The sequence below is a fragment of the Lynx rufus genome, unplaced genomic scaffold, assembly GCF_022079265.1.
Source record: "Lynx rufus isolate CCGP_SWC_20201006 ecotype Redwood Valley unplaced genomic scaffold, mLynRuf1.p SCAF_2, whole genome shotgun sequence".
NCBI lineage: Eukaryota > Metazoa > Chordata > Mammalia > Carnivora > Felidae > Lynx > Lynx rufus.
This window is the reverse complement of record NW_025814834.1, coordinates 178,697,408-178,711,797: the sequence shown is the minus strand read 5'-3', so window position 1 is coordinate 178,711,797 and position 14,390 is coordinate 178,697,408. Positions and strand designations below refer to the sequence as shown.

The 14,390-nt window shown below is 54.0% G+C and overlaps 1 protein-coding gene across 7 annotated transcripts in view; it reads right to left on the bottom strand.

Moving 5' to 3' along the window:
- Positions 1-4,938: 4,938 nt before the first annotated feature.
- SSBP3 (single stranded DNA binding protein 3) overlaps positions 4,939-14,390 on the bottom strand; it is a 164,064-nt gene continuing 154,612 nt past the window's right edge. For all 7 annotated transcript variants that reach the window (XM_047082951.1, XM_047082953.1, XM_047082952.1 and 4 more), the window contains 5 exons: positions 13,808-13,878; positions 6,645-6,723; positions 6,365-6,393; positions 6,127-6,228; positions 4,939-5,340 (listed from right to left, as the gene is read on the bottom strand). In XM_047082951.1, the coding sequence (XP_046938907.1) occupies positions 5,311-5,340; positions 6,127-6,228; positions 6,365-6,393; positions 6,645-6,723; positions 13,808-13,878 (311 nt within the window). In that variant the 3' untranslated portion in view covers positions 4,939-5,310. The remainder of the gene's footprint in view (positions 5,341-6,126; positions 6,229-6,364; positions 6,394-6,644; positions 6,724-13,807; positions 13,879-14,390) is intronic.

The window sequence follows — 14,390 nt, the reverse complement described above, 5'->3', positions numbered from 1 at the left end:
CTGGAGCCTGTGCCCGGTGTGGGGTGCTGTCAGAAGGGTCGCCTGTGGCTGCGTGTAGGTGGCGTCCTGAGCAGGTGCTGTCCTGGCAGCCTGACTGCCTGACCTTAAGCTCAGCTCTGCCGTGGTCCATTTTGACTTTAGAGAAGAGCCTTTGTCTCTTTGAGTTTCACCTTCTTCACCTGAAACTTGAGGATAACGTGACCTCCTTGTTCTGAAGACTGTAGATGGTGTGCACCTAGCATCTGCCATGTAATAGGTGCTCTCTGACACTTGGGCGATCTTACGGGACTCCTTGAATTGTGGGCTCATTCCATAATGACTGCGGGAAATCTGAAGAGAGTATTCATTGTAGGTTTCTCCTTAGCATCCGGGTTAATGGAATACATCTGTGGTTCAGCTGGCCTCTATTCACATAGCATCCAGGTCCTGCTCTGGGCCCGGCACCTTATACACCGCATCCTATTTACTCCTCACACCGCTCTTGCAAGGTCAGTGTTTCTGTATTCACGAAAGATGCTGGGTGCGTACCGTGTGCTGGGCAGTGTTCTGGGCCCTCAAAATAAGGGACCTCAGATAGTATTAGGTCACACAGCTAGTGGTGTAGGTCACCGGGAAACTCATCGAGACAATCTGCAGGTGAGTTTGGGGAGGGCCTCAAGGACTAGCACCTTTGGGGAGTGGTGGCGGCATTGCTGTGCAGAGGGCTCTGAGCCCGGTGACTGCACCTGAGGTCTCGGCCGGCTCCCAGTTCCGTGGGTGGCAAGGAGGTGAGCCTTTCTTCAGACGCCACCAGTCTGTCGCCATCATTGGCTGGCTATACACCGCTCCCCTGCGTGGGAGAGACGGGTTGGGTAGCCTCCTTGGGCAGAGTGCAGTTCCCAAAGGGACTGGGCTGAGAGCTGTTCGCCACGGAAGCAGGTGGGCCTTCCCTGCTGCCTGCCAGAGGGCCTCTGGGGAGCGAGCTGGAGCAGCATCACTGCCACCAGAGCTGGTAAATGGCAAAGCGGGACGCCAGCCCTGTGTGTCTGGCCCCCAGGCTTGTACTCTGTCCGCTTCGCAACTTGCCTTCTCGGCTTGGTGGGATGGTGGCGACTGCTTTGAAGCCAGGCTGGGTGGGCCGAAGCCCCTGGAGTCCGGTGGGAGGCGGGGGTGGGGGCAAAGCCAGCCAACTCGGGTGTGGGAAGGAGGCTGCGAGTCAGCAGAGGCGAGGCCGCCAGTAGATGACCTTGCAGCTCAAGGACCGCCCTGGGAGAAGCCGGTGCTGCAGGCCGGGCTGGGTGGCGGGCCCTCCTCACAACCCACTTTGAGTGAGCAGTCCTAGCGGCTGGCCTTGGTGTGTCCCCCGTGGAGCTCAGAGCTAAGCCCTGGGCGCCCACTGTGCTCTCAAGTCCCACGCACCTCATGTGCAAGGTAAGGCAGGCGGGACTTGGTGGGTTTTATCCTCCCTCTACAAATGGGGAAACAGGCTCAGAGTATGTATAGTGTGAGGAGCTAGAAAGCTCCTATGTGAGGACAGCTGTCCTTTCCACAGAGATGTATCCACTTCTCCAAATCTCAAATGCCTGCTTCCCTCGGCCTCACCACCTGCATCCAGGGTGGGCTTGCTGCCCAGAGTTAAGAGCCAGCCTGTCAACAGCAGCGCAGCCCCTTCTAGTTGTCACCCTCCCCCCGAAACACACGTGTGCGTCCATGGGTTTCCTCATCCCCAGCTGGGCCACCATGGAAGACTAGGTCAGGACTGGGGACTGAGCCCTAAGGTTCCCCACTACAGACCTCTTCCGGGGGCAATCCAGCCCATTTTATAAATACCTGCTGTGTGCCTGGCCTCGTGCTGGGAACCAGAGACACAGAATGAGCCCTGGTCTCTGTTCTCCAGGAACTCCCAGTTTGCTGGCAGACACTGACAGCAGTTGGCCTCTGGATCCACAGAAACAGGAAGTTGTGAAGGCCACCCACCTGGGCCCATAGGTGACAGCATGCAGGGGAAGGTGCAGGGGTGACTACTCAAAAACATCCGGTTACTCCATGAGAAACTGAGTGCCTGCTTGGTGATTCTGGGGACACGGAACACTTGGATGTCGGCTCCAGCTCTGAGGAGCCTAGCTGCTGGGGGCCACAGGCTGAGGGGTGGCGTGGGAAGGTGCTTGGTGTTCTTACCCTATAAGCAGAGGTGTGCAGGGAGGTGCAAAGCAGGATCCCACTGCAGGCTGGGCCCTTTCCTCCCTACCGGGGCACCCATGACCTGGGTTCGCTTCCAGCCTGGCACCCCCATACCGTGGCTCCCACCTGCCCGAGTCCTGCCTGGGAATCCCAGGTGGCGGCAAGGGTAACGGGTGGCTGCTTGCTCATCACCACCTCCTTTGCCCAGCACTGGGTTGGCACGCGGCAGAGGCTCCCTGCTGGTGGAACAGAAACTTCTTCAGAGCTCTGAGTGCAGGTCAGTCCCAGCCTGAGTATCCTCTTCCAACGGTGAGGGCTGCCCAGTTGTTCAAAGGTGTCTGTGCTGAGGAAGAGCCTAGAAACCTGATTCCAAGCTGAGGGAAGGGCAAAATGCAAGCTTCTAGATCCTCCCATCACACCCATTTGGACTCTGCACCTGCCCCATAGGAGGAACAGTACCACTAATAGCTAACACTGCTGTTCGTACTACGTGCAAGGCATGGTCTAAACCCTTCACAAGAGCCACCTCATCCTCCCAACAACCTCATGAGGTAGGTAAACCATTATCCCCGTTTATAAATGAGGTAAGCAGGGCACAGGTAGAAACTAACTCGCCCATGTTCACAGTAAGTAGCGGTAAAGACAGGATCGGAAATTGGCAATGTGTGTCTGGAAGGGTCAGACCATGTAGAGATGTACTGAGCCTACTACACTTTCCCTCCCCTTCTGCGGGCCTGGAGCAAGGTCCCCAGAGCTCAAGGGAAGCAGAAAGTCCTACTTTCTAAATGTTCAAATGCCCCTGTCCCGCTGCTTACCTTGCCCCACCCAACCACCTTCCAGGATGCATTTGGGAAAGGCTATTGTGAAAATCCTCCAAGGGCTCCCCCTTGCCTTGGAGGGAAAACAACAAAAACACAAGACTGAAGCTCCGTGGGGCCCCCAGCCTAGGACCAGTGAATCACTCCACCTGAGTGGGAAAGCCAGGTGTGGCTGCCACCCTCAGGGCCACAACTGGCACTGGCCAGTGCTGATTCTCCTTGGAAAACACCAGGAAACTTTTCTACTCCCTGAAAAATACATTCTGGCAGTGCCCCCAAATATTTGACGTGACACTGATGTCTCCCTTCCCAACCCACCTTCCCCAAAGGCCACTGCAACTCTGCACAGAAAATGCAGAATTCACATGCCCAGGAAAACAGGGAGGACAACCTGAACACAACAAAATCTTGTCATGCACCGGGAACAGAAACTGTGCCCAAGCAGTCCACCTCACATTTTGTAATCAGTATAATAATAAACTCCCACCCACGTTTGCCCCCAAACATGTCAGGAAGGGCTGCGGAAAAAAGATGTCCCTTTAATAAAACGTTATCAACATATATCGTACACAAACTACAATGTATCATAATTACTTTTTTTTTCCTCTCTTAATTCAGAACCAGACTACAAGGTAAGAAAAAACACAGAAACAGCTACAATGTTCCCAATAATCCGCACAAGGTCTTTTTTCAGGCAGATGGTATCTCACATAGTATGATATACATGGATCAGGAAGGGGAGGGAGGAAAACAAACAGCAGCTACAGGGGAGCAGGGAGGAGGGGCTGTAAATGTACAAAGAATTCGGGTGTCTTCAGGGCAAGACACAGAGGTTCGATGGGGGTAGTGAGGTGAGGGAGGCCATGAGTCACCCCTCCTGGGAGGGGACAGGCTCCACTGTCGCATTTGTCGGTTTTTGAAAATAAAAACAGGACCGGAAACAGCACGTCTGTTTGGTTGTTGGTGTCCCCCGCCCCCCCAACAGCTATTCCAAAGTCTTTCCATCCAGTTCCAAGCGTATACAGAGCAATTCTGGTCAATTCCCATCTTTGAAAAAGAAGCAAGAATCAAGAGAAAAAAAAAAAACAAAACCCAAAACAAAAGGAAACCCAAACTCCAGCCCTACAGTGCCCGCACACACGAGCACACACGACGAGGACGATGCGAGCCAGGGCCACGGGGCGAGAACGCGGGGGTCACGGTTGCCATGTCCCAGGTCATAGCCATCCTGTTGGGGGCGGCCTCCCCCACTGCGCTCCGTCCAGGCCACCACCCAGCTGGCAGGATTCTCGCTGGGAAGACTGGGGTGGGGGCTGAGGAGAGGGCTGGAGCGGCAGGGAGGCCGGGCAGGGGAAGGTCCAGAAGAGAGAGAGGAGGAAGCAGTCCTGGGAACACAGTGCATGCCACCGGGTCACAGCGAGTCTCCGCTGTGGCGGAGTCCTGAAAGCGGTCAGGTGGTCTGGCCCCTCGGGCCACATACGGGAGGGGGTGGTTCTGGGGTCCCAGTTGTGCAGCTGCTGAGGCCACCTCGCCGGGAGAAACCAAGCGAAAACAAAACAGGTTCCCACCCCTTACTTGCCCATCCGCACAAACCGAAAACCCCAAATGGAGAAAGGGGACTTTCTTGTCTCTTTCCAAAAAAGGCCTTTTGAAAGAAACCACCGATTGTAAACTGCCCAGTTTATTATTATTATTATTATTTTTAGATGGCTACAAAGACAGCGTGAGATCTCACACCTAGACTAGCTTTCCTGGTGGAAGGGCTTGGGTACAGACAGACAGCAGGGCTTTTTTTTTTTTTTTTTTTTTGGTCCTTTTTTCTTTTTTTCTATTTTTTTTTTTTTTTTTTTTAAAGAAGAAAGCAAAGAGGTTGATTGGGGTGGGGTGGGTGGGGGACTTGCTAGAAGCTTCCATTTTTAAAAATTTTTCCCCCAAAAAAACCCCCCTGAAAACAAATTAAAAAATCCCAGTAACGGTAAAACCCCAAACAAACAAACAAAAAAAAACAACAAAAAAGTGTCATGTACATAAAAGGTCCTTTTGGGAAAGGGCAAGGGGTGGGATTTTTCTGGTCATTGACTTGAAATATATTTTTATTTTGAGTTTTGTCCTTCATGTTTTATGGAATAAAAAGTTCGGCCTTTTTATTGCATGAAACTAAAATTGGGACAGGTGGGGGGGACTGGAGGAGGAGGGTGGGGGCTGAGGGGGAGCAGGGAGACGCCCCTCCCCCAGCTCCTGGGTAATGACACCTCACTTCTTCTTGCATAATTTCTGGCATCTTCCCGCCTGCAATGCCGGCTCTCTCAGCGTCTCGGAGAAGAGGAGGGGATCACACGCTCATCGTCATGCTTGGAGAATACTGGAAGGGGAGAAGCAGAGACAGGGCCATGAGGGCCAGTGTGGGCTAGATTGGGCCAGTCTGGGAGCGTGCCTGGGTGGGGAAGCCTGCGAGGGCTCTGCCCGCTCAGCACTAGACTGTGCCCACCCCCGCATCGTGGGAGCTCTGGGGGCTGCTATCACAACTCGCCCCCCCATCCCACACCTCTCCCTTCTCAAATCCCCTCTTCCCAGCCGAGGAAGCAGCCGACACTGCCCTCCCCACACAGCTGCTTTCCTGCAGCTCGCCCAGGGTGTCCTGGGGGGAGCTAGTCTGGGGTTCTCAGAATCATGACGTTGTTTCTTCATACGAGAATGTAAATAGAAGCCAGGCCCTCTGCGTGGGGATCCCAGGAAATCTCTGGTGATATGAACCTTCCCCCCCCCCCAGGACAGACAGAAGTGGACCCCCTCAGAGGCCCGGCGGGCCAGAGCCCAGGCCTCCTGAGTCCCAACCCAGGGCTTTCCCAGCCCGGTCAGCTTTATCAGTGTTGGGAGGTGATGTGCCTCCCTGTAGAGGCTTCCAGAAGGTCCTGCCAGTGGTCAGGGTGGCAGCGGTTGGAGGCCATGCGGCGGGGAAGAGAGGGCCCTGCACTTTGTACAGAAAAAGGACCAAGGTGAAAGCCAGAGGCACAGCTGTTGGGACACCAGCCTGCCAGGCTGGTCCTGGCCAGCAGGCACCACAACTTAAGTAATTTAGTCCCCGGCCCCAGAGGTAAGACAATGATCCAGGGACGAAACTGGGGGGAGGGATACATGCAGCACTTACATTGTCATTCTGGAAGGAGTGGAGGAAGTTCCCTCCTAGCTCACCATCGTCTCGAGGGGTGCCTGGAGGATTGCTAATGCCACTTATGTTGTTAGGAGAATTCTGGGGAGAGGAGAGACGAGGTGAGCCCCAGAGCCCCAGAGCCCTGCCCACCCAATGGGGAGAAAAGCTTTCTGGGGCCTCAGGGCTGGGGCAAGGTGGATGTGATCAGGGAGGAACACACAGAACACACACTCACTTTGGGAAGTCCATCTATGTCACCTGACCCTGGAAGGAAGGAAGGAAGGAAAATCTGGATTCAGTTTCTTGTTTGTTCTTCCGTGGCTAGGTCTCCAAAGCCACCCAAATCCCACACTATTTCTGTGCAGACGATCTTCTGTCCTGGCTGTATCTCTGGGGATCTTTCTACGTGCCCAGCCAAGGTCAGTGGGGTAGACCAGGCCCGGCTGAGCCAAAGAAGGCTGCTCGGGCAGGGTCGCACGGGGTGCAGCATGACCACGGGGCTGGCGCCCGCTTACCTAACGATCCGTTCATGTGGTGTGGTTCCATGCCGCCCATGCCTCCCATCGGGCCGTCCGAGCCTGGACCCATCGGGAACTGGGGGAGAAGCACAGGGCGTGGTGGCTGAGTGGGCCCCAGGCCCTCGGCACCCCCTCACGGGCTCCCACACCCAGCTACAAAGGAGCTGTGCCCTCAGGGAGCTTCCATCTGGTTGGGCTCCTCCGTCGGGCACACCGCGTGGCTATCTGATGCCGCCAGGAGGCCGGAGCTGGTTCCTCCCCTTGGCTCCAAATGAAGAAACAAGCCCAGAGAGGGAAAGACACCAGCCCAAGGCTACACAGTGTGGTTCTGGGACAGCTCTCTAACCAAGTGTCATGGACCCCGTAATAAGGCTCTCTCTATCCCTGGGACGGAGCGTGTGACTCATCAGTCAGAACCTCACACAGACACACAAATGGGTGACTGTGCGCAGCCAGGGGCCAAAGGTATTAATGTCTCTCATCCCCATTTTACAGGTAAGGAATGTGAAGCACAGAGAGTGGGGAATTCTTTGCCAGAGGTCCCCCCCCCCCCCGCCGGGAGACGGGAGGAGCGGGGACTGGGGCGCAGGCAGCCTGAGCCTGAGTCCCACCAGCCTCCTCTGAGTGATTCCTCAGAAATGGAGTTTCATGGGCGAGGTGAGGAGATCGGGTCTACTGAGTGACTGGGGGGTCAGGGGAGAAGCTGGGCGGGGGACTAGAGTTCTCTCCTGGGGACAATGTAGAGGAAGGCCACTGATGAGTCCCCCAGGCAGAAGTGGTGGCAGGGCAGGCGGCTCAAGAGGCCGGAGGCGGAATCTGCTCTACCCCTAGCCTTGGACCTGGAGGGAGTGGTAGAATGAATGATCTCAGAAAAGTAGCAACCAAAGGCCAGAGGTCATATCCCATGGTTGAGAAGGGATGGCTGAGCCCAGTCTGGTGAGCCTAGGCCCTGTGATGCAGACCAGACGTCAGGGTGCACAGGGGTGGACACGGCAGAAAGGAGGACTGCTTGGCATCTGGCCTATGCCAGGGGCGAGGGACACAGAGTTGAGTCACAGCCGAGCCTCAGCCCGGAAGGGGAGTCCACGGTTATGGACACCCAACCACCCCAAGGGCAGAACCACCCCAAGGGCAGAGGTGCTGAGTTCCAAAGGGAGCTGCAGACAAGGCATGGCCAAGTCTTCAGGAAGAGGCACTGGGGAAAGGGCAGAGAAATCTGAACCCCTGCATGGAGGAGGAGGCAGAGGGCCAAAATAACTGAGGACAGAATTTGGGCAGGGGGAGACAGGCCACAGAAGTCATTCTAGGTAGGGGTCCTATGTGAGCAGAGAGGCAGGGGGCAGCACAGGGTGCCGGAGCCCACACTGCAGGGGTGCGGCTAGTGTGCCAGCCGCTCCCTCGCGCCCACCGCCCACTCACATGTACCACAGAGGCGGCCCCCTTGCCTCCCGCCTCTCGCCTCCCCAGAGGCTTCCCAGGGCCACTCACAGGCACTGAGGCACATTTTTGACACCTGGCAACAAATTTCACACTTACTCATCCAAGTGAGAGAAGGTGATGGACTTTTTAAGGAGCCAACTCAGGACACAGTCGTATCAGACAAAACAGCCCCCCAAACGCGATTAATGTCATAAACAACGGCATGTTCTGCCTTCAACATAAGCATCTTTTTAAAACTTTGTGTTTTCTCGTGTATTATTATTTCTAACCGCTTGACCGGGCTGGAATTCGCACACCGTACAACTGGCCCACTGCAAGCACACAGTTCGGTGGTTTTTAGCATGTGTGCAGGTGTGCGGCCATCACCACCAGATCGACGTTAGAACTCTCTCATCACCCCGTAAAGAAACCTTGTACCCGTTCGGTCACTCCCCATCCCCCTCCAACCATTAATTTGTTCTCTGTTGTCTATGGATTTGCCTATTCCGGACACATATGACCTTCTTCTGCGGCTGGCTTCCTTCGCTCAGCAGGTCTCCGAGGTTCGTCCGGTTTGGGGCATCAGTTAGTACTTCTTTCCTTCTTCCGGCCAAATCATATTCCATTACACGGAGAGGCTGTGTTCTATTTATCCGTTCAGTTGGCGGACGCGTCGCTCCCACTTTTTAGCTATTATGAATAACACCGCGGTGAATGCTGGTGGACGATTACAGGTTTTTATTTCTCTTGGGTAGATACCTACCCAACAGTGGAATCGCAGAGTCCTGTGGTCATTCTGGTTAAGCTTTCGAGGAACCGCCACGCTGTTTTCCAAAGCAGCCGCATCATTTCACGTTCCCCGCAGCCACGTGTGAGGGCTCCAGGGTCTTCCCGGCCTCACCCGCGCCGGCACGGTTTCTTGGTGACAGCCAGCCCAGTGAGTGTGCAGCACTGTCTCGTGCTTTCCACGTGCATACCCCCGATGGCCACGAAGCGGAGCACCTTTGTGTGCTTACTGGCTACGGGTACATCTTGGCAGGAAAGTCTATTTTGGATCGTCGGCCCACTTTTTAAATTGGGCTGGTTTTTCATGCCTGAGTTCGAAGAGGTCTTTGCGTATTTTGGATTCAAGTCCGGTATCAGATTCGTGACTTGCAAATATTTTCTCCGCTCCGCGGGCTGTGTTTTTCACCTTCTTGATGGCGCTCCTTCGAAGCATGCAAGTTTTAAATCTTGATGAAGTCCAATTTATCTACTTTTTTCTTTTGTCACCCGTGCTTTTGGTGTCATTGGGAAGGCTTTGCTTTTACCTGGGCCACAAAGATTTATGCCTACATTTTCTTCGGAACGTTTTATCGTTTCAGCGCAGATGTGCATGTCGAGGGTTGAATGCTCTGGAGAGATTCTGGGTTTCACTGTGGAGCAGCGGTCCAACTTCATGCACTTGCCAGGGGACATACAGCTGTCTCTACACCACTTGTTGATTCTGTGTTCGTTATTTTGTTATGTAAGTGCTATTATTTCAATAAAACCACAGTCAGGCTAGTTAACAGCAGCAGTTGGTAGAGGACTAGTTAAATAAATAAACGGTTTGTGTGAGAAAAACAACAATTTATCTGGACTCTTTATTGGATTACTTCAATTTTCCAGGCTATATTACTATGTATTCTTAAAATATATAAATTTGGGGCGCCTGTTGAGTGTCCGACTTCAGCTCAGGTCATGATCTCCCTGTTGTTGGGTTTGGGCCCTGCGTTGGGCTCTGTGCTGACAGCTCGGAGCCTGGAGCCTGCTTTGGATTCTATGTCCCGCTCTCTCTCTGCCCTTCCCTCGCTCGTGCATGAGCTCATGCTCATTGTCTCAAGAATAAATAAAACATTAATACACACACACACAAATTTAATTTTTTTAAAAAAAACTAAATGCAATGGACTGACTAAACACATATTGCTTATATTTGATTTAAAAATGTTCTTGGGGCGCCTGGGTGGCTCAGTAGGTTAAGCATCAGACTTCAGCTCAGGTCATAATATCACAGTTCATGAGTTCGAACTGCACATCAGGCTCTGTGCTGACAGCTCAGAGCCTGGAGCCTGCTTCAGATTCTGTGTCCCCCTCTCTCTCTGCCCCTCCCCTGCTCACGCTCTTTGTCTCTCTCTCAAAAATAAATAAAACACTAAAAAGCAATTTAAAAATCATGTTTCTTTCCGTCCTGTATTATAATAGGGTATTTTTGGGGCGCCTGGGTGGCGCAGTCGGTTAAGCGTCCGACTTCAGCCAGGTCACGATCTCGTGGTCCGTGAGTTCGAGCCCCGCGTCGGGCTCTGGGCTGATGGCTCAGAGCCTGGAGCCTGTTTCCGATTCTGTCTCCCTCTCTCTCTGCCCCTCCCCCATTCATGCTCTGTCTCTCTCTGTCCCAAAAATAAATAAACTTTGAAAAAAAAAAATTTATAATAGGGTATTTTTGCTCTGCATTTTTTTTTTTTTAAGATTAGAAAAAAGTTTTGTACAAAGAGGTAGCTAGCATGGTTTGTCAGGTAGATGTCTCAGATAATCCATTCAAGCGAGGTCATCAGTCCGACCTGACAAAGCCTATACCCTGAGCATCCCTTTGGGAACACATTCCTGGGTGGCCCCCGCCAGATTGAGAAGACACAGCAGGGCAGCAAACCCGGGCCGTGGAGCTGCTGGTGACCCATCTTGCCCTCGAGCCTGCAATGGGGTAAAAGGTGCTTGCTTTTCCTCTAATCCCTCTCTGATTTCCCTGCAGCCTCCAGGCCAGCCTTTTTGTTTTTTTATGTAGTGCTAAAGGAACACAGGGGCAAACGTACGATTCACTCTGACTTGCTGCCGTGCTCTCATCAAGCCCTGGTGTCAGTCCAACATGGCAACACCCACATACGCTCTCCACGACAACGTCTGCACGTGGAGTACTTAGGACTTTGTGGACTTGCGTAGGTTTCTGGACCTGTAGGAATTCACTTCCAGCTCTCCAAACACGTCCATCCCCTTCGTATCTACAGGCTGGTTTAGGGAGACCAGCGCTTGCCAGTCGGGTCCTCTGCATCCGGAAGTTCATCAGGTGGGCTGTCCCGTCTCTGAAGTCTGTGATTTCTAAGCATTCCCAAGCACACTGGATGTCGTCATCACGGAGTCCTCGCTCGGGGAAAATGGTTTTAAAGCATAGAGGTGAGATGAACCTGTGAGGTCCAAGCTGGACTCCAAGTAAGTTACAGTTTCAATAAAGAAGTTGAGAAAGTCCTATATGACGCGGCTGCCCTTTACCGGTGACATGCTCTCAGGCCATCTCATTTCCAGAACAAAAGTCACTACTTTGGCCGATGAGGTTTTGTCGCAACCCCCCCAACCACCCCAAGCGACCCAGGTGAGGTCTGCTCATTCTCTTCTAGACTCCTGGCGGCCCCCCAAAAGATCACTGAGCAGTTCTAGAGAAACAGCACATACGCTTCTCTCTTACTGTAATTCCTTCTCTGCGTGCTCAGCTCAACGGATCTCCAATGAGAGAAGACGTCACAGCGGGCCGACCTCGTATCTTTTCTCCGGCCAACAGTGATGCCAGCCACCGTGCGGGCGTGCACCTGAGCCTCTCTCTGCTTCTACAGAGTCCAAGGTCTCGTTAAGCGCATCTGCATGTTCTGAGGAGATCTGACTGGGGAGTGACCAGAATCTTTCGTTATGAAAGCCTGGCATCCTAAGTAAGCACCCTGTCCCCTTTCGTAGCAGTGCCGGGCACAAGGTGTGCGGGACATTCAGCAGGTAAGAAGTTCACACCCCAAATGAAATCTGCCAAATCAACTGGGTGCTGACTGCCAAACAGGCAGAGATGAGCAAAGTCTAGCTTGTATTTGGACAAGAGAACAACCATCTTTCATTTGCTTTCTGCAGCTTCAAATCCCCTTGTGTTGCCGCTCAGGACTCGGGTGCAGCCTCAGAAAACGTACTGTCCTCCGTTCACGGAGCCAGACAGGGAATGACGCGGTGGCAGAGGTGGCCGGGGCTGGGTTAGAAGGCTGTGCTGTCTCACCTCAGCCCCGTGCAGCGGGGCCCCCTGTGTGCTCTCCCCTTCTCTGCCTCCCCGCCCCTCCCCTTCTCTTCTGTCTGGGCCATGCTCGTGGCAGACCTGTCATCCTCTCAACTCCCAGAACACACGGCCCCCGACTCACAATGTGGAAGAGGAGACCCTCGCAACCTCAACACAGAACACAGCGGTTCATCTGCAGACAGAGCCCAGGCGGACCCATCGGGGCCCCTGACCCCAGCGCACTGGAGCCCGGCCCTCGGAGCCGTGACGTGGATGGTTCATTGGGAGCCACAGGCCGGGACTGCTGGCGTCCACGGTTGGGAGAGGTGGCGGCGGCGGCCGTGGCAGGAAGGTCACCTATGCCCTTTCCAGTGGACACTGAACACAGTGAGCTCAGTCCCTGGCTTCTGGGCTGCTGGAAGAGCCTTACACTTTTCCACCCACCCTTTGGCATCCACTGCCCAAACCAAGGACAGTGTGTCCTGGGAAGTCGTCTCCTGAGACACAGAGCTTTTAATGCTAAAACCTGATGGCCAGTCACCCTAACGGGTAGCAGGGGTGATGGGGCTGGGGTGGGAGGGGTGCTGGCTGCCCAGGAGAGGGACAGGGATGGCGGAGCAATGGTTAAGGAGTGCGGTTCCCACGCTTCTCAGTCACGTGACCCCTCTCTAGGGGACCCCTCTCTAGGTCTCTCTCCCTAACCCAGGAGGATCCAAAGACTCTCCCCCCTTCAGAGGCTGCTGGAGGATTAAATACGTGCAGGGTCCAGCATGGGGCAGCTCCCAATCAGCATTTAGCACAGTGGGTGGTTCAGGGGTCACATCAGGAACCAAACCAACAGAACCCAACGAAGCACCCCAAAAGGCCAGAACACCACTGGGGCCCCAACACCCAGAGCCCCTGGCTCTGCAGTCCAGACTGTTGATTTGGTCACATAGCAGCCTCCCTTCCAGACACTGGGCTCCCCAAGCGCAAGGCCAGTCCGAGTCCCCTCCCCAGCTGGTGCAGAAGGGCTGTCTCCAGAGGTGAGTCTGACCCGCCCTCTCCTCGGGGAGCTCCCAGCTGGGAGAAGGGGACGGGCTATGGCTGCACAGTCAAGTGCCATCCAGCAGGGGACACAGGCCATGGGAGGGAGTGGATAGGCAGGGGTCAGACAAGGTGGAACTGGAGCTCCTACATTACGAGGGGCTGGAACTTGGAGAAGCCAAGAAGGAAGGGGGTGGGAGGCAGGCAATGACCCAAAGACAGACCAGGAAGCTGCAGTCACAGGGCTCCCAAAGGGGCTGGAGGCACAGGCCAGGCAGGTCCCCAGATGGGCTTCAGGGACCCACAGCTCCAGACCTGAGAGGGTGATTGACTGCCTGGGGGGGCACAGCCGGTCGGCGGAGCGGGGAGTGACCCGGGTCCACCCACAGCCTAGTGCTCTCCCTCCCTGACACCCCACTCAGGGTGGCAGGGATTCCCACAGTGAGGCTGGGTGCGCCGCTCTGGCCAGAGGGGAGGGCACCTCTCCACCCCCGGCCAGCTGCGGAATGGGAACCGATTTGCCCAAGAGTTAATCGCTTTTCTGACGGTTTATTTTATTCGTCTTTGGTAACAAATGGCTGAAATCAATTAAACTTGCTTTCCCCTCAGCTGATGAAGTTAATTATGATTTGTTATGGTATCTGATATGTAAATTATTAGAAAGCGGACTTACGTTGGACCGGCTGCCTCCAGGCGGCACCGGATTAATCATTGTGTAGATGTTGTCACTGGAATTTGTTGAATCTGTAGAACAGTGGAAACCCACAAGTCGGGGTGATTAATTCATTTCTTAATTAAAACAAACTCGTGGCACTTGAACTCATTCTTTTGTATTTTATCACCTAAAATCTCCTCTAAGTACCACCATTTTCTGGCTAATTTGTATTTAATGAAGATTCACAAAGTTTTTAATCACAGAAAATTCAACTGTGAAAACTGCTCAACCCTGGAACAAAGAAGTCCAGGGTGTGTGGACAGCAGTGTGGACGTGGCAAAGCGGGGGTGGCAGGTTCAAATTCTCATCTCCCTATCCGAAAACAACCTGGTCCCCAGACCCTGCCAGGGACCACGCAGGGACGGCCAGACCACCAGCTGCGCTCTCCCCCAATCCCGCCCAGGGGTTTTAATCAAATTGGGGAAAGAGAAACGCCACAAATTACCCAGGGGCCACCTTGCCAAGCTGATGGGGCAGGAGGGAGAGGGAAGCATGGGGCTGGAGACACATTAACATATGCAGTGGTTTAATGTGACCCAGT